The sequence below is a fragment of the Mastomys coucha genome, unplaced genomic scaffold (assembly GCF_008632895.1).
Source record: "Mastomys coucha isolate ucsf_1 unplaced genomic scaffold, UCSF_Mcou_1 pScaffold21, whole genome shotgun sequence".
NCBI lineage: Eukaryota > Metazoa > Chordata > Mammalia > Rodentia > Muridae > Mastomys > Mastomys coucha.
The window spans coordinates 136,141,602-136,160,580 of record NW_022196904.1 but is presented as its reverse complement, the minus strand read 5'-3'; the positions used below and the strand labels follow the sequence as shown (position 1 = coordinate 136,160,580).

Below are 18,979 nucleotides of genomic sequence, written 5' to 3'. Positions count from 1 at the left end.
AAGAGTCCAGCACTAACAGAAGAGTTAAAGGTTGCTTGCCACTACATGGTCATTTTAAAGGGAAAGGAGATGCTGCAGGAAGGCAGGGAGAAGGGCTCAACTCCTAAGAAAAGCAAGATTAAGAGGGGCTTCCACTGTACAGGAAGTGGGATGTCAGCATAATCCTTTCCTAGGGATGTTCAGGGGCCGAGAATATAAGGAACAGAGTGAAAAGCTACGGACAACTAGCATCGAAGGAAAGAAAGGTCAACTTAGAAGAATTAAATTAAGAAAGAAAACATAGTTGGTCACAAATTCCTTTGTTTACTGAAACATGAAGCAATGGAAACATCCTGGCAAAGGGGACCTCGAGGACCAAGTTCTCATATATGACCGCAGCCCGAGGGTTCAGTCCGCAATTATCCTACCTGAAAGAAAGCAGAATACAAGAGGCTTACACAATGCCTGGAGTGCAGTCTGGTTCCGAGTACAAGGGCCCTGGTCCCGTCCTGTATTCCAGTGGGGGGGGGGGGGGGTGACAAAGAACAAAACAAAATCAAGTCAGGTTTTGGGTTGAATATATATCCCACAAAATCACCCCAAAGTCTAATAGGTACAGCTAGGAACCTACTTAAGCTATATACTGTGCAAGATATAAAACTGCTGGTAGCATAAACCCGTCATTCTCCAGTCTTTTAACTCAGGTAACCCCTAAAGCAGAAGGCTTCAAGGAAGGTCTAAGTTTTCAATAGCTACAGATTAATTTTGGGGTCCAGAAAAAAATAAGATGCTGAGATAGCAGATAACGGTCAATTTCTTTTTTTTTTTTTAAGAGTTGGGATCTAAATACGTTGCCCAATATGAGCATAAACTTCTATTCTGAAGCAAACCTGAGTAGCTGGGACTACAGGCATCCACCACCCATGCATGCCCAGCCCAATTTTACTATTACAGATGTTCCAAAGAAAATACTCAAAAGGCATAGTCAGAAAGAATACTGTTAATGAACAATTGGTCATTCATCCTTTAAGGTATCTATCTGCATGTCACACTGTCAGTTCAGAGCCATAGTTGCAGTAGTTTCCCAATTGACCAATAACCCCTGACAAATCAAAAGAAGAAAGTACTGCTAGGACTGTCTAATTCCTCCATTGATGGTGGGAACTCCAGACACCAATGGCAGGGGGAAAAAAAAATTAACTCACAGCAAGTTCCTCTACTTAATACAGACACAGGGCCAAATCTTGGTCTTGATCTGTGCCAATCGACTTCAAAAGCTGTGATGTTCTTGGATCAGTTCTGTTAGGGTGAGACCTGAATTTGGATCCCCAAGGGTTGTGGAGTATTTCATCCTGGCAGCCTCATTAACATCAGGCTCCTGGGACTGCAACCAACTCAGGTTATTCAGTCCATTTGAGGGGCACCTGGAAGGTAAGTTTCTTTAAAAGTCATCACTAAAAAGAGGTTAGTTGAGCACCTACTGATTGACATTAAAATTCACCTTTAAAATGTCCTAGAAACACCCTTAAAGGCTATAATATACTAACGTTTAACTTTGATACTTGAGAGAAAACAATTATCTAACATTTATGCTAGCTTTATTGGAGGTATCGCAAAGCAGACCCAGGTGTAAAATTAGCAAATTCCATTCACATGTTGAACACATAGCTGAATGATGATGGTTCTAAGAAATGCCAAGTCTCAATGACACAACTGTATAGCATATAAACTTAACAAAACATGCATGCCATTCTTTTCTCAATACATATGAACGCGGGGGATAAGTTGAGAACATTGTAGTGTCAGTGGTAACCACACTCTTGAGGCTTTAACTCAAGTGATGTTCGATTTCAATGTACAAGGAAAACCATGAGAGAATTGTAAATTATAAATGCCATTTCCATTCTAGTGAAATTTACTTGTCTCTGGATATCTCCAATTCTTGCCATTCCAAAACTGTACACATTTCTTGAAATAGGGAAACATTGAATTTCCTGTGTCACCACCTATAAGATTTTGGCATATCAGAAATTATTTCATCTAATTCCTTGAATGTTCCCTTGAAACACAAAACTATCTCACAGAAACAGGAATTGTATCATAGGCTACAAAGAAATAGGGTGTAAGTGCCTCTGTCAAACAGATGGATGCTTTGGGCTAAATTAAGGACTTAATAGAATACAAACATGAAAACATGCAATACTGAATTGTCTTAGAATATAAGGGCTTTATCTGATGTACAAAGTAGCAAAGTGTTTCCTTTGATAAAGGCTAATAACAAATAGTTGGGTTTTGTTTTCTGCAACTTGGGGTACTGCTATATTTCCTAGACTTTGCTAGAACTTGCTGTGTAGCCTAAGCTTTCCTCTAACTCATCATAATCCCCCCACTTCATCTTCCCTGGTACTGAGATTAAAGATATGCACTACCAGGCACTACTCTAAGTATTTTATTAGCAAACTGGAAACTCTTGAAGTTAGTTAAAACTCTCGCTGTGCTGTCCATTACTAGCTCCCAAATGGTACCCATCACCTTTTAAAGCCAGAGTTTTTCTGTGTAGCCCTGGCTATCATAGAACTTTGTATATCAGGCTGGCTTCATTCAGAGTTCTACCTGCCTCTGTGTCCCAAGTGCTAGGATTAGGTGTGTACCACCACTGACTGGCCAGAATTTAAGAGTCAGCCCTGAATCTGCATTTTGGCTCTATCATGAGATACCAGATAATCATAGGCAAAGTACTGATGCTCTCTGAGCCTTGGTTTTTTTCATGGATGAGAAAATAACTACACAACAAAGAGCCAACAACATGTTAGCTCTCCCCGCCTTTTTTTCTTCATACCAAATATCTTTTTACAACTGGTTAAATAATATTCTCACTGAGCATGTTCATGTTTCAGAAGAAACACATTGGAATCATACTAACTCTTCAACAGGCTAAGTAAACCTGTGGCTTAAACTACAGAAAATACTCAAAACCTGTGATTTTTTTTTGCTTTTTGGTCCTATTTGGTGATTTGGCTCCTCAGTGAAGCAAAGGTCTCTCTGGTAGGGAACTAAGTGCAAATTTCAACCACATCCACCCCACTCTCACCTCCAGTTTTTAAAAGGCTGAGTACCGTGCTCGGTCCACATACTGCTCCCGCTCATACCGGGCCATGTCATACAGAGAATTCCGTGTTGCTGCTGAAGCCTGAGACATCTCGCTCTCTGGCCCATAACCGTAGCCCTCTCCAACTGCGGGGAGCACAGCCGCGTTCCGGCGTAGTGGGCTCCTGTCCCTTCCATAATAGGAAGAGGAAGCAGCAGCAGCCATTGCAGCTGAGGTGGCAGCAGAGCCAGAGTTCTGCAATAGGTGTCTGTCATAAGGATCAACAGAAGTGGAGTTGAGGTGACTGGGTACAGCTGAGCTCTGGACTTGAGGAAGATGAGACATGGTCTGCTCTGCATAATTGTATGCGGAAGCTGCAGCTGCCGCCGCCACAGCTTCATAAGATCGGACTCGGTAGCGCTTATAGTAGTCAAGTGCTCCATAGGCATCGTTGTAATACATGGACTCCCCATAACCCATAGTATAAGGTGTGCGCACTGCTCCATACTGTTCATTGTACTGCTCAGTAAAGTCTGCCACACGCCCTGTACGATCTACTGGGCACTCTTTGGACCAGTGTCCTTCTTTACCACACCGATAGCAACCACTCTGGTCTCCCATCCCAGGGGCAGTCCGAAGCCGGCTAGTTGACAACTGTACATGCATTCGTTTGCCTTGAGGAAACAGATTAAAATTATTACTTAACACTCTTTTCACTCAAATAAAAGTAAACAAAATACATAGAAATACACACTCCTGGGCTCCTTCATTCAGCAATATTTTCCAAAAAAAAATGATGTTTCAACAGAAGTGAGACCCATAAAATTGGAGTCCTTAGAGATTAGTCAGATCCTGCTTATACCAGTAACATAGGAGACTCCCCTACTTGTGTCTCCACAGCTTATTCCTTCCCCAATGCAGAGTGCAAAGATTGCTGCTACCTTTTACTGTGACTGTTACTACCTCCAAATCAAACTAGACACTAATAACCTCACTAATAATAAAACTACTAGTTTTAGAAGACATTTTTCCACCTCTGAATCAATTCCTGTTAGATCTGAGAAAAGCATATGCCCCTTAGCATGTTCGTATGATACCATGATCAACAGCAGTCTTCTATCCACCATTTTTCTATAGATTTCAACTCCTTTCCTCAAACAAGCAGAACTGTTCAATATAGTAAATTTTAAATAATTTTATAGAGTAGATACTAAAAATTACCAGGTTCTGGGGTTGGACATGGATCTCTCAATGGTTTAACACTTGGCTATTGTATGAAAAGCCAAGTTTGATCCCCAACACCAAACAAAAATAAAATGAAAACAGCACTAGCTTCTTAGGAACTGTGTTCTCATGTAAAAGGATGATCAACATTTTATTCCTACCATACAGAACATAATTTCTCTACAGTTGCCTAAAGAACTATGAGCACCCACTCAAGCAATACATATACTTCTAGAAAACTACTACTGAGAAACAGCTGAGGAAAGAGTTTATGTACCACCCAATCCAGGGACCCTTGTTATCTCCAACATAAACCATTTTTAGTGAGAACAAAGATGCTAAGCTAGGCTGTGGTGGTGCATACCTTTCTTTAATCCCAGCACTCAAGGATTAAAGCAGTCAGGTGAATCTCTGAGTTCTAGGTCAGCCTGGTCTACAGAATGAGTTCCAGGACAGCCAGAACTCCATGGAAAAACTGTCTCAAAACAAAATGTCCAAGTAGATAGTCTACCTCATAACCACTGATGCGGTCAATAGATAGATGGTGTTAATTCTCTGAAAGTACCATATACTATATGCACTCATCAGAGGCATTTCTGTCCTCATTTATACCTGATAAGTGAAGTTCTCTATAATTTAGAGGATTATAAGCCACTTTCAAACATACATAGTGACATTGAGCTGTGTACAGAATAACCATGCCAATCTAGAAAGAAAATTCTCTGGATTGGCCCAGAGATCTAGAAGTCTACTTTTAAGGGGGGAAAATACAAATGAATTTGTTGTTGACTTTCATGGATCCTGAGTCCATTTCCCACTGAAATACAGTGATTTTCCTGGATGTCTCTGCCCTATGCTAGTAGTGCTTTTAGTAGAGGATAAGAATACTTTAATGTGACAACATCTCTTTCTACAGTTGTGAAAAGGATGCCAGTAATTTTTTTTTTTAACTTAGAGCTAGAAAAACCTGTAAAATAAATGATAGGTGGCTTGTTTTGCATTCTTTCCAAAGCTTACATGGGCTTTCAATTTAAAATCTCTAAAATTCTGTGCTTTAGAAACAGATAAAAGTTTTACCGCTCTACTAGGTTCAGACACAGACCAAACTCTTAGATTTTGTGAAACCTCCAAGTTATTGAAATTTTCTAGTATTTACCAGAAAATCAGCCAAGAAAAAGCATTTTCTCTTGAAAACCACAACAAAAGAGACTATTAAAATGCCAAAAGGTGGGAAGCTTAATCCTGATTCTGACATTCTGTCTTAGGTAAGAGTTCACAGAAGACTGGAGATGTCGGTGACATAATAATGATCCATTGATTGTCACTGAAAGGACACCCCTAAGTCTTTGCATCTCCTTCCCAATTCAGCTGCCCGGATGGCTACTTGGGAACAGTTTCTCTATGGCTTCCAATTCAAACTGCACTCACTGCTATCTGTGGAGAGGAAGCATCTTGAAAGCCCCAGGTAAACTTAGTCTATGTTTAGAAGTTATACAATGCAGAAACTTAAATATTAGACAACCATTAGTGCACAAAAGTAAAGATTCAAAAGATGTTCAATGTGGCACTTTTTAGACTGTAACAAAATGCCAAGTTGACATTTAGATTACAATTTCAAGAAGATATGTGACAGGCTTATATGTACAACTCCAGGACTGAGAAGTCTGAAGTCTGTGATTTTGAGGGCTGTCTCAGAAAAGAAACAAACCAAAAAAAAAAAAAAAAAAAAAAAAAAAAAAACCAACCACAATTACCCAATAATAAACTTTAGCTGATTACAAAACCATCTGCATATGTAAACAGGAGTATATCACTCTTCAGAAGAGCCAGAAAAAGAATGTGATACCAATAAATGATTCTTTTTCAACTCAGTTTATTGTCTGTACTTTCTATGGAAGTGGTTTATATATATAAAATAAAAATACGTCCATTGCATTATTCAGTTCCCTGTTTCTTATGTAATTATATCTGTTATTAAGCAAATACAAGGGATAAGAAGCATAACTCGGTGGGAATGTGTACAAACATGCTCAAGCTCCTGGGTCAAACAAGCAAACAAAAAAAAAAAATCCCATGTACTCATCCTTTTAACTCCCATTTCCATTAAAAAGTAAAAGGGCATATAATATTATACATTGTGAATTTTATCTGCAAATTTAGTATCTTTTTTTTTTTTCCATTTTGTTACCTTCTTCAGGGATGGGGACATACATACAGACTCATGGTAGAGCATTTGTGGGGGCCCTTGGATGACCTCAGAACCGAAGGGGTGGGGCAGGAACTCCTTCCTTATGCTCCCCTGTCCATTCATGACCTTCTTCCACATCAAGTGAGAATAATTAGGAATGTTTTGAAAGTTGAAGTGTGCTAGTGTTGTTCCAAAATAAAAGAAAAATATAAAGCTTAACTGTTACATTTTAAGTACTTTCCTAACCAGAGTAGAAGCAATCATGGTTGCAAATAACACTCAACTTTCATTACATACTGCTTTTATTGTCAAAATGCACTTATTACTTCACTGCTATCCTTTCACAGGCACATGAGAAATCATTATTTGATAATGGGGAAAAGCATAGGGACTACACTTGTCAACTTGCTGGTTAAGGACAGGAATTAGCTACAACTTTTACCCTAGGCTTTCAATAACTAAAGGCCAGGGTATTAGTGATGAAGCTTTAATACATAATAGTGAGCCTGCAGTAAGTCTCCCTATTTGCATATTTGCACTTTTCTGATTAATTTCCCTTTTCCCCACCATTTCATTGTTTTCTAGGTTTAGCAGAGGACCTCTGTATATTTAACTTTTAGGCCACAAAAAGATGTTGACTTAGGAACTAGAAAAGTATCCTTGAATTTGTGGTCCAACATGACAGTGTCAATAAAAGTCTATATAACTGCTAACCAATGAGCTTCCTGCAATGTGGGTCTGATCTGTTTCCTAATACAGTAGCCATTCCCTCACTCTTGCCCATACTGGAAAAAATCTAATTTGAAAGTTTACTTCAGTTAATTTAAATTTAATGGCCACATGTGGTTACTACAGTAACACAATTCAAGGGTTTTCAGACAAGTTCCTATGGTATTGGTGATCATACATACACACTTATGTTCAATATAAGCAATACAGTAAGCTCTATAATCTCGGTGGAATTTCCCCAGAAGCAAGACCATCATTCCTATCCAATTTCTAAAGAAAAAATTTTCTTAACCTGTCAGAGATAAGCAATAGTTAAATGGAGCAGAAGAACCTATGACATGTTTCCTGGCTTTGCTTTTAGTCCACAGAATGAACGAATCTGAACACCCCAAACATACCCATCTACCAACCAGACTCACCAGATTCTTATACAGTGCTTCTAGATTCCCCTTTTCCTCTTTACTACCACCATTCATCATCAAAAGCAGCAAAGTGTAAAATCTCCCAAAGGCTTCTGGGTCACAACAAACCAGCAATGAGGTCGTAACCTCCAGCCCTTCTCAAACTAGCTACTTATCTGCCTAGGCAAATTAGATTTCTGACAGCACTCTAGAGAATGAAGACCAAAGAAAGGAACCCACACAGTTGTGGAGAAACATCTTGGTAAACACAATATAACTTTACTTCCCTAAGAGTAAATTATGCTTAAGAGTAGTAAACATAATCTATTCTTTTCATTTAAAAGAATGGTAGAAGCCACTCTCATAGCCCCATGGTCTTGTGTTCTTCCCTCTGCCTTGAGCTAGAGACTCCACGAAGGTCTGCCACCCAAGCCCCAGAACAGTTCACCTTGAAACTCTGTGTTGTCAAGGCCCCTGATGGCCTCCACCGCATCCTCTGCCCGCTCCATGTGTACAAAGGCATAATCTTTCACGATGTCACATTCGATGACTGGGCCGTACTCCTCAAACTTGGCCCGCAGCTCTTGGTTGGTACAAGTGGGGCTGATGTTGCCCACGTGTAACTTGGTGGAAGCTTTACTCTTATTCTTGCTGGCTTCCACATTGATGTTCACTCCGTGCAGCTTGTAGTGGTGCAGGTTTCGGATGGCATCCTCAGCGGCCGTCTTGTCCTCTATGTGCACAAAGCCATAGTTCTTAATGATGTCACATTCCAGCACCTTCCCGTACTGCTCGAAGAGTGAGCGGATCTCCTGCTCTGTGGCCTCCCGGGGCAGATTTCCAATGAACAGCTTCACCATCCTGACAAGAGCCTGGCAGAGAAGAAACCAGATTTCAAAAGTCAGGTGTGAAGTGAGAAAACTAACACGGCAGCATGTCCCGACCCTCGCAGTTCTTTTTTGAGAGGGGAACTGCTGTGTGACAATGCCAACAGAAGGTCGGGGGTCAGAATGCACGACAAGGTCCAAGATCTATATCCATGAGGTCAGGTCCATTGGCTCTACAAGGTTAGCTGCTTCACGGTTTAGCCCAGGGATGGAAGAGACAAGCGGAAGGCATGAACTATCTGAATGTCCCTAGTTACAGGATTTTGGAGGGAAATCTGTGTACCTCTCCACAGCGCGGTATCACCTCCCACCACACTCCAAGAACGAAAGCCCTCTTTCACCCAACACCTGGACCTGTCTCCCCAGCGGCCCAACCTCCGCTCCTACATCCCAACAAAGACTCAGCCCGACCCCTGCCCCGCCCCCTCCGAAGACCCGGCCCCGCCTCCTTTCGTTGTCTTCCCGGGACCTTCCTCAGAAGATGAGCGGCCCCAAACACGAGCCTCCCCGGCCCTCCGAGGTCCGGCCCAGCCCGCTCCGGGGCTTCCCACACACCCACAGCATCCTCGCCTACCTCCGGGTGGTGCCGGCGGTGGCGGCGGGTCCCGCGTCAGAGAGAACCCTACAAAATGGCGACGGCCGCTCGAGCCTCGGCGCGACCGGGCGCTTTCTCGCGCGCCAGCTCACGCACGCGCGGGTGCGCGCTGCCTGCCTCCCCTCCCCCTCGCAGGAGCGGGGCGACCAATCCTGCGGCCGCACACAACTGTCCACCCCCCACCCCGTGCGGGGGCGGGGTCATGTGGTGACGGCACTGCGGAGCGAAGGTCAGCCCGCCCCCAGCCCCGGCTGGCCAATCACCACCTTGGGAGGGGGTCGCGGCCTGCGCGTCAAAAGGGCTCAGGAAGCGACCATCCCCTAGGCCAAACCGCAAGGCCCGGGGGAGTCTCTACGCCTCACAATGGCTCGTGGTATTAGGCGCGCTGGCGAGGGGGCTGATGACAAAGGGTTGTCTCATTGGGCCGCGAGAAGGGGGTTTTCTCAACCTCTGGCGGCTGAGAGCGATACTTCAGAAATGCAGGCACTACCACATCTTAACCTAATCTCTCCCTTGTTTGAGTAGGAAGGGGTAAGAGTTCCCTTAAATCACCGCAGTAGTGTTGTTCATGGGTGAAGAAGCTGAGACTGAGAGTAGAAAAATAATCTGTGTTAGAACTGGGTTAGGTCTGAGGGAGGCATTTCTCTATCCAAACTACTTTGTCATGTTTATTCATGAATATACGTGGGCTGGGCTTTTCCTCGTAGTGTCTGTCTATCGGGGTTCCTGTAATGTGGTGAGCATTACCAAGGAATACGTTGTCCAGAGGTCCAGAGACAATTCAGGTTCGGGGAATGTGAGTGACAAGGGTTCCACATCCATTCCAAGCTGCCCGAGGTATCGGCAATTGTCAGGCTCCCGACTCTCAGCTGCGGTCCAAGGGCACCTCCTGGTGGCATGCAGGGTACCAGCTTGATGCATCACTCACTCTCCCACTCGACAAAACGGAGCCGGTTTACAGATATTGGATTGAATATATCTCCTAGTAGAGGCACCAGGATGGTTGTCAGAGCCCGCATTGTTGTCAAACAGTTCCCCATGGTGGTAGTTCCAGCACCAGCTCCTCCAATAATATACAGATCAGTTCCCCGAGTTGACTTCCTCCACCCAAGCTACTTGGAAACATTTCTTTACCAAATCCATGTTTCCCACTCATTTCAGAAGCCGTTGTATTTTGGGATCTGTCCCCTTACCAGATTTGTGCGGGCTCCACAACTAATGCTCCACCAACAGTTACCACCTTTCTATACAATTCCACTCCCTTTCTCTTCCCCCGTTTTAGACATGGCCTTTCTGTGTAGTCAAGGCTGTCCAAGAACTGGCTGTGTAACCCAAACAGACTAGCCTTGAACTCAGAATCCTCCTACCTCAGCCTCCCAAGTGCTGGTAAGTGTGTGTGATACCATTTCTAGCGCCCAATTTTCCTTTTTTTTTTTTTTTTTAATATTGAAAAAAATATGTGAGCTGGGTGATGGTAGTCCTATTCCCTAAATCCCAGCACTTGGGAGATACAGGCAGGTGGCTCTGGTTTGAGGCCAGCCTGGTTTACAGAGCAAGTTCCAAGACAGCTAGGGCTACATAGAGAAACCCTGTCTCAAACAAAACAAAACAAAAACCCACCCCCCAGAACAACCAAACTAAACCAAACCCTTACATGCGTAAGTAGTACCAAGTTCCCAGAAAAAAAAAAAAAACAAAAAACAAAAAAACCTCTACTAGAATATCCTCCTACTCGAAACACGGAAGGGACTGTTTGTTTTGTTTTTTCCTGTCATTACCAAGGTTTGGCATTAACTTTTCTAATTTTTTTTTTTTTAATTTTTTGGTTTTTAGAGACAAGGTTTCTCTGTGTAGCCCTGGCTGCCCTGGAACTCACTGTAGACCAGGCTGGCCTCTAACTCAGAAATCTGTCTGTCTCTGCCTCCCAAGTGCTGGGACTAAAGGCGTGTGCCACCACTGCCTGGCAACTTCTCTAATTTTTGTCAGTTGAAGCGGTGTAAAGTTCTTGCTTTGTTTTATTTTTGTCTTGTTTCAAGTGAATATGGAAGTATCTTGTTCTTATCATTTGTGCTGTTATACATTTCCTGCCCTTCTGCCTGAATTTTAGGTTTCACCTTTGTGTTGAGCTGCAGAGTTTTCCTGCAAATTGTAGCTATTACTAATTGGCTTCAGATATCTTGTCATTATACTAATAACTTTGTTTTTTGAGGGAAATATTTTTAATGTAGTCAAATTAAGTATTGTTTCCTACATCTTTCTCTTTTTATGTTCTCTTTAAAATACCCTCTCCTACCACAGCTCATGTAGATAGTCTGTTTTGTTCCAGTCCTATTACCTTTCATGCTTAGATCTGTGGTCCATTTTGAACAGTGCAACACAATAGAGGTATATACAATGAGCCATATAAGTAATTCGTGATAAACGGGGAAAATGGTCTGTGGGTTCAACTCAATAGTACAGCATTAATCTAACATCCACAAGGCTCTGAGTTTCCATACCTAGCATCACAGTGAGTAAATAAATACAAATTTCCAGAAAACATCAAATTATAAAAACTTGAAATCTATTTTAATATTTTTGACATTTTAACATGAGATCAGTATAAAAACTGAGATATTAGAATTCCCCTTGAAGTCCTGAATATCTGTTATTTCATACCTTCAGCACATTGAAGTTTACACTTGCCACACGTTGGTTACTCAGTAGTCCAATGTGGTCAGTAGCTACTGTGTGGGTCAACAAGCAAAACTCACCCTCGTCAGTGGTGGTCAGTAAAAGTGCAGAGCATAAGCCCATTCATTTCTGCCAATTCCTGTTTCCACCAGTTTGCAGGGCCAATACTGGTGTTGTTTCTGTCCTAACATTTTTCATAGCCTTCAGAGCCCTGTCCTATCTATCTATCTATCTATCTATCTATCTATCTATCTATCTCTTTCTTTCTTTCTTTCTTTTCCTCTCTTCCACTAATATTCAAAAATTTCTTTCTTCAGCCTTGCTTCCTAGCCTATGCTTATCCTCTTCGTCCTATGTGGAACCCTATTCTGAAGTGGCTTTAGCTGACACATATGTAGACTTTCACCTGTCCTTCCTTTTCATTCAGTGACTTTTCTGCAGGAGCTTAACAGTTAATAGCAAGGTAATACTTTCTCCATGAATCCCTCTTACACAGAGTACATCTGCTTCTAAACTTTTCCAATTGCTGCTTTTTCTCCAAGCCCCGTAATCTGAGCTCTCCACAATTATGCTCCCATGTATAACAGGGCAGGTTTCACAGCTGTACTTGAATTATGAAAAAAATGTGTGCTACTGATGATTGTTCTGCCTGAGAATGGGCTGTTGCTGTTGTACAGTTGCAGGTGGGATCACTTAAGAGAAAGGACATCCTTAAGAGAAAGAATACTTATCCTGTGAATAATCTGCTGTGCCAGATCAGATGTGCAGAGCCCGTTCTGGGGCTCTGAGGTACTAGTTCCTAGTCTGCATCCACGTGGCTCTGCTTGGGGTCCCTGACCAATTTTGTTGAAGACAGTAGTTCTCCTGAGTCAAATAGACCCAAGACTTCCAATTTTAACACCTTCTTTCTAAACAGTGCAAAGTTTAAGAACAAATACTTCTCTCCATCTCTAGAATACATTGTGTATGTTTATTTACATACTCATGATATACCTTATGGCTTTCTAGGGTGACCTTCTAGAGTTGAGGAGGTGGAACCTGCCACGCTTCTGACTCTGTGTGAGCTCCCTTGATTCTATGGGAAAGACAGAAAGGTGCTCACCTTTCCACTGTTGGTGGACCAGTAGTTAAGACTAGGCTGTGGTAATATCCCTCACTACTTATTGAAAACAGTTGAGACACTTGAGAGTGAGGAAAACTGTGGGGGCTAAGAGTGTAGTTTTGTGGCAGAGTGCTTGTCTAGCATGTACAAGGCCCAGGGCATCACCCCTAGCACTGCAAGAAATTTAACAAAAAAGAAAAGTGTGCACCAGGAAGAGTGACTTGCTTCCTTTGAACATGAATACTGTTAATTATCATCAGCCCAACCCACAGTGGACGTCTTTGGTTTAAACATAGGTCAACCCAGTGAAACATCACTATCATGGGGAGACTAGGCAGGGAGATTCTCGGGATCACACAGATTTTGGGGGCTCAGAAGCTGGGTGTACAGTGGGTATCTGACATGCAGGAGACCAAAACCCAAGAGGCTATGGTCAGAAAAGCAACAACACCAAGAGGCAGTGAGAGAAGCCGAGCTGTTTAATCACCTCCTTGGGTAGACTCAAGGATGTGGCTACTCTTGAACAACTCACACTTGGGAGCCACCTAGAGTGGCTGGAAACAAGCAGCCCCTTGAGTCAGAGGGTGAGGCAGGATAGGCAAGGAAGGCTTCAGCGCCTCCGCCTCCATCATCTGGTGCTCCTGCCCTCAGGTCCTGCCTGCTTCAGCTCTGAGGGTCCTGGCTGATCCCAGAGGCTAAGAACTGAATGGTGGATGGCACACACCCTAGCTGTGGTGGCACAATGACCCTGAGGCAGGGGCAATGGTTCCCACATAGCCCACATTGAGGGTGACACTATCTGCACCATGGTGTGGGGGGTGCGGCAGGGCGGATAGAGGTATAAGGCTTGGGAAGAGGTGACAAGGTGGGAAAGGGTAGTATGAGGGGTAGCCCGGGTCCCACCACCAGTTGAATTAAATAGCAGAAGAGAAGGTTGTCGGAACACTCATTTGTCCCCAGTGACAGTTCCTGGTGATGGCTTGACCTTAGCAGCAGACCCTAGCAGCAGGTAGTTGTCCTGCCAAGAGGGTGGTCTCTGTCCACAGTCCCTGGCAGTTTCCTGAACAGAGGGAGGGAGCTGGCCTGGGAGTCTTGCCCCAACTACTTGTTCTTCTTAAAGAAGCTGAATCGTTTTTCTCGTTCTCTTTCTCTGCCATCCTTGCTGCGAAGCACGATGGAGCCCTCAGGCTGTGACACTGGGGGCATGGTCATGGCCCGGGTCAGACCTCGGCTGGCACTGGGCACCACTGGCTCTTCTGGCTCTCCAGAGGCAGAGGATGCAGCGGCAATGGCTGCATTTACCACTCTCAGCCATGAGCTCATCTCTGCCTGCAGGGGACAGGGAGACATCAACTCATACACAAGGACTTTGACTTGGGGTAGCCTATAGCAGACAGAGGGGAAATATGATAGGAGGGAGAAAAAGAGAGTGAGGTTTTCATTTTAGAAAGAGAAAAAAGGTCCCCATCAGGATGGGGACCATGGGGAGCATCAGTTGGTCATGGTGGCACATACCTGTGAGCCCAGACTCAGGAGACTGAGGTAGGAGGATTGGTATGAGTTCAAGGCCACTCTGGAGTAGGAACCAAGTCTACAGAGTGGGACCCTGTCTCATAAAACCCATTGCTGGCAGAGAGAGAGAACACAGCGGGGCAGGGGAAGACTCACCTCATCCTTGGCCTGGAACAGGTATTCTTTCCCGTCCTGTAGGCTGTTGGGAGAGAAGGCACAGGGAGAGCTAAGAACCTGAATTTGGCATGTCAGTGGTGCTGTGAGCTCAGAATTCTTCCAGGATTGGATTGACTTGGAGGACACAGCTGTCAAGGCCAGATTATATTTTGTATATTCTTCATAGTTTCAGAATTCTGCAGAAGTATAAAAGCAAATTCTTTCTAATAGACCACAGAGGGCCTTGGTAAGCTCATTTCCAGCGGAGGCTATGCAGGCTTGCTGGCAGTGGGCAGGTCCCTGGAAGCTAGAGTGAGCCAGCATCCTGGCCTCACATTTCCATGCAAGATAATGTCTCAGTCTTTGTTTTAGTTCCTTTATTCTTACTATGATTCAGGATCTGAATCTCCACTGTCTTCCACCTACAGATATACCCAAGCACCGCACGGCAGCTCCGTTCATGTGCTCTCTCCAAGGAACTTCCTTCTCTGTGGACCTTGCTTATGATCCATCCACCTTGCTTATTTCTGACTCTTTCCATCCCAACCTGAGAGCAGCCCATGTTCCTACCCCAGCTTGAAGACATGTTTGCGTTTCCGATACTCAAAGGCCACACTGCCCTGGGCCCTGGCCAGACTGACAGGCACTTCTCCATGGTATGGCACTCCTGCACTAGCTGCCCTGGCATCCTTGTAAAAGCCGAGGCTCCCACGCCGAAGTACACAGTACACATTCTGCCAGGACCTGGGGGAAGAAGATATGTCAGGGTCAGAAACCTGGAGGCAAACCTTTTTGGGACCTGTAACATGGGCACCATGGAACTTACAGTCCCACTCCTGCCTTTGGGTCCCTGTGGCCATCCTTGGAGTCACTTTCTCTCTTTTTTTTTTTTTTGGTTTTTCGAGACAGGGTTTCTCCGTGTATCCCTGGCTGTCCTGGAACTCACTCTGTAGACCAGGCTGGCCTTGAACTCAGAAATCCACCTGCTTCTGCCTGCCACGTACTGGGATTAAAGGCGAGTGCCACCACCGCCCGGGTGGAGTCACTTTTTCAAAGGACAAACTCCTATAAAGCGGTCCCCTCTCTGTCTAGGAAGTTCCCAGGAAACTTTCTTGAGTAGAAACCCAAGAGGCCACAGGCTGTGCACAGCCAGGGCCGGTACCTGTTACAGGCTGTGCACAGCCAGGGCCGGTACCTGTTACAGGCTGTGCACAGCCAGGGCCAGTACCTGTTGGCAGCTTTCTTGTTGAAGGCTTCCATCTCTTGTTTGCGGCACAGCACCCCTTCCATCTGCTCCTGAGCAGAGAGCTCGGGACCTCGGGTGGGCAGGGTGGCAACATGAGCTGATTCAGATGATCTGCTCTGGGGCATTGGAGAAGGAGCAGGGCCCCGGGGAAGGGTCTGCCTTTCTCCCCGGGGCCCGCTGGACTCGTCTCCTGTGCCAGATCCCTGTGGGGGAAAACAATGTCATTGCTAAAAGATGACATGGGTGGTATCCTTCCTTGGAGTTTGAAGGTTCTATGACCAAGAGCTCCGTCTCCCAGCCCAAGCTTCTGTTGAGCTTCATACCCAGGATCCCTACCCACTTCTTTTGTCCCAGGCACCCACACCCACCCCTCTAGAGACTCACAGGTCCTTCTGGGACATTGCTCTGTTCAAGTCTTTGCTGTTCCAATAGGGGCTGCAAAGATAAGAAGCTGTGAGGATTTGGGGGCTGGCCCGGTTGAAAGAGATGTTCAGGGATATGAAATTACCTGTGAGGACTCGGTGTCCGTACAGACCCCATTAACACTGGGTGCTTGTGTGGATGGTGGCAATTTTGACTGGGTCCTAGAATATATAATATAATATAATATAATATAATATATATAGTGACACACAATAATTAACTGGTGGCTTGCTTGGCTTAGCTTCAGCATCCTGACCCAGGTGTCTAGCTCTTACCCATCCCAGGCAGTGTCAGGAACTCTCTGGCCATCTACCAGACTCCCTTCGGGCTGACTAGCCATGGGCTCTGAAGGGGGCTGTTTCCTCCGCTCCTCCTCCTCTCTCTTCCTTTTCCGCTCATTCTCCCGCTCTTCCAGCTGTTCAGAAATGCCGAGGTCAGCAAGCATCATGGTGAGGTAGAAAGCGGCAATGTCTCACCTCTAGCCCCATAAAGCAGGAAAGATGGACAAGAGACTCTAAAAGAGTTAGAGCAGGAAGCAGAGGGATGTCAGTGGCACCCAGGCTAACTGACATCTGTGGTCATGGAACAGAAGAGCACTCTAAGCTGCCATGCAGAGAGGCAGTGCAGTGGGAAGGGAAGAAATGCCTTCTCAACAGGAACAAGAACAGGTCTGGGGCAGCAGTGGGGTTGGGCACCTCGGAGGTCCCACAGTTCTCACCGCAGTGAGCTTCTCCAGCGCACTGAAACGCTCTTCCCAGGCCACTGCTGACTTCTGGAAGGCTTCGTGCCGCTTGATGAGGCTCTCTACTTCATCCACAGTGCAACCCAGTTCTGCACTCCGCACCAATGGCTCCTGACTGCATAGCCAGGCCTCTGCCATCCCTGCATCTCTCCCAAACACAAGCACCTCCAAAACTGCCACAATTGGGGTAGAGGTCATACAAAGACGGAAGGTTAGAGTGCACAATGGCATGGTAGCAGGGCAACCTCAAATACAGGGACAGAGACCAACATTGTTCCAGAGCACTGTCAGGACATACCAAGTGTAGGACCCTGGGATTCTACATCCAGGGTTCCTGGGATCATGCACTCTGGCTACCACATATAGGCAATGCCCAGGCGTTCCTTGACTATGCCCCTCCCTCCTGTTGGCATTCCCACAGTGGCTCACCAAGCTGTAGCCAGTCCATCTTCTCCTGCCACTTGTCAGCTGTCTCCTGGCGCCGGGACTGTAGCTGAGACAGCTTCTCTGAGATCTGGGGAGCAGGGAAAGGAGGCATGACTTAGGACCTAATGGGGCTCTCCCAAGGTCCCTTGGAAGCCACCAAAATACAGCAATGATTTTTAATGTCAAGAGGGGAAGAAAATAGTCCTGGGAGGAGAAGTGAGATTTTGGAATTCTATGGACAGCATTGAGAGGAGTGAAAGAATTCTTGATAAGAGAGAATGACAGCTCAGCACTTGGCAGGATAGAGCAAGAGAACTGTGACCAGCCTGAGCTACACAGTGAGTCCCTGTCTTAAACAAGCAAACAAAATACACAAACAAAATGAGCAGAAAGAGAAATTACAGGAATGGGTCCTGTTTTGTGTAACTCGCCAGATTCTCTGCAGGTCTCACCTACCTCCTCAGCAGCATAGTGGCTGCGGGCTAGCAGCTCCTGCCCCATGTCAATGCAGGAGGAGAACCTGTCTGCTCTGGCCTCTATCTCTGCTTTGATGCCTTGTTGGTTTTTGATGACTAAATCTGCGGAGGACACATCCCTAGGCCGAGACAAAGGTGGTATTACAGGACGTCCCAGCCCCACCACAGCCACCAGTAGCATCGCACAACCTGTGAAGGGCACCAGGCACTATGGGTCTCACCGGGGCCGCTCCTGCGCATCCATCTGCAGGTTAATCCCATCCATCCACAGCATCAACTCCCGGACAGCCTTGAAGAATCGGAATTTGTCCGTGGTATCCAGTAACAGCTGACGGCGGGCAGCAGAACTTCCCTGGAGCTGGGCCCAGGCCTCAGCCACTGCCTGCATGTGACGGCCAATTTCCTCGGCCTTGTCTCCAGCATAGGCCTTTTGTAGCCTCTGGCCATCATCTTGAACCTGCTGGACCTGAAGGTGGGAGCCCAGGTCTAAGTCAGGCAGAGCTGGGGGACATCTGAGCTGAAGTCTGTCTCATTCCCACATGGCTTTCTACTTCCTTCTGTTTCACCAGCCAAAGTTGTGGTAGGAGGAACCAAGGTTCAGAGCCCTACCTACCACTATTAGTCCTGCCGAACCTCATCTGGGGCCCAGGCCTAGCCCTGGGGATAGGATTCTAAAATCAAGTTGAGCTACCCAGGGTATAAGGGACATTGAACATCACTAGAACGAGATGTGTAGCCTACAGAGTAGTCAGGGTTGGGGCTGACTGGTCATATGGGATTGAAAGAGTGAATTGATAATTCTGGCCTGAATGGCATCAAATCAGGTAGAGTTTTGGCATAACAAAGGATCTTGCAGCCATTGGAACCATTTGAAAAAGTTGTGGGTCCGCATTAAAAGGGTGAACTTAGCCAGGGAGATGCCTGAGTATGTAAAAAGCACTCACTCAACCTGATCACCAGAACCTAAAGTGCACCTCTTATAGAATTACCTCTTAAACGCTGTCCCCTGACCTCCATATACAGTGTTACACGTGCTCTGATGCATGTGTGTGCACACACGCTATAAAAGACATCCTGAATGTGATAGCTGATAGCCATCAGCTGGAGGTAAGTTTCTGGAGTGATTTTAACT

General features: G+C 45.4%; 3 protein-coding genes across 13 annotated transcripts in view; 1 reads left to right on the top strand and 2 right to left on the bottom strand.

Annotated features, from left to right (window-relative positions):
• The window catches only part of LOC116103346 (RNA-binding protein 4), a 71,448-nt gene extending 56,319 nt beyond the window's left edge, over window positions 1-15,129 (top strand). For 4 of the 6 annotated variants that reach the window (XM_031389221.1, XM_031389215.1, XM_031389213.1 and 1 more), the window contains one exon: window positions 5,557-6,229. Coding sequence is in view for 2 of the 6 variants with exons in the window: in XM_031389215.1 (XP_031245075.1) it covers window positions 5,557-5,609 (53 nt within the window). In the remaining 4 variants the exon portion in view is untranslated. Of the gene's footprint in view, window positions 1-5,556; window positions 6,230-14,962 lie in introns of those variants that run through there. The other 2 variants (XM_031389214.1, XM_031389206.1) reach the window with 2 other exon arrangements.
• On the bottom strand, window positions 284-9,393 carry LOC116103349 (RNA-binding protein 4B). Of its 4 annotated transcripts, none has more exons than XM_031389224.1 (4): window positions 9,071-9,392; window positions 8,058-8,481; window positions 3,071-3,741; window positions 284-407 (listed from the first exon to the last, which is right to left on the bottom strand). In XM_031389224.1, the coding sequence occupies exons 2-3, from the start codon at window positions 8,467-8,469 to the stop codon at window positions 3,080-3,082; spliced, it is 1,074 nt and encodes a 357-aa protein (XP_031245084.1). In that variant the 5' UTR covers window positions 8,470-8,481; window positions 9,071-9,392; the 3' UTR covers window positions 284-407; window positions 3,071-3,079. The 4 variants fall into 4 exon arrangements, with proteins under 4 accessions (XP_031245084.1, XP_031245088.1, XP_031245085.1 ...); XM_031389225.1 differs by having other exon boundaries at window positions 377-488; window positions 9,071-9,393; XM_031389226.1 differs by lacking the exon at window positions 284-407 and adding an exon at window positions 1,282-1,403 and having other exon boundaries at window positions 9,071-9,393.
• The window catches only part of Sptbn2 (spectrin beta, non-erythrocytic 2), a 42,390-nt gene continuing 36,734 nt past the window's right edge, over window positions 13,324-18,979 (bottom strand). For 2 of the 3 annotated variants that reach the window (XM_031389202.1, XM_031389200.1), the window contains 11 exons: window positions 18,069-18,313; window positions 17,828-17,966; window positions 17,375-17,459; window positions 16,922-17,118; window positions 16,479-16,618; window positions 16,289-16,364; window positions 16,165-16,215; window positions 15,763-15,983; window positions 15,105-15,278; window positions 14,535-14,577; window positions 13,324-14,195 (listed from right to left, as the gene is read on the bottom strand). In XM_031389202.1, the coding sequence (XP_031245062.1) occupies window positions 13,968-14,195; window positions 14,535-14,577; window positions 15,105-15,278; window positions 15,763-15,983; window positions 16,165-16,215; window positions 16,289-16,364; window positions 16,479-16,618; window positions 16,922-17,118; window positions 17,375-17,459; window positions 17,828-17,966; window positions 18,069-18,313 (1,599 nt within the window). In that variant the 3' untranslated portion in view covers window positions 13,324-13,967. The remainder of the gene's footprint in view (window positions 14,196-14,534; window positions 14,578-15,104; window positions 15,279-15,762; window positions 15,984-16,164; window positions 16,216-16,288; window positions 16,365-16,478; window positions 16,619-16,921; window positions 17,119-17,374; window positions 17,460-17,827; window positions 17,967-18,068; window positions 18,314-18,979) is intronic. The other variant, XM_031389201.1, reaches the window with a different exon arrangement.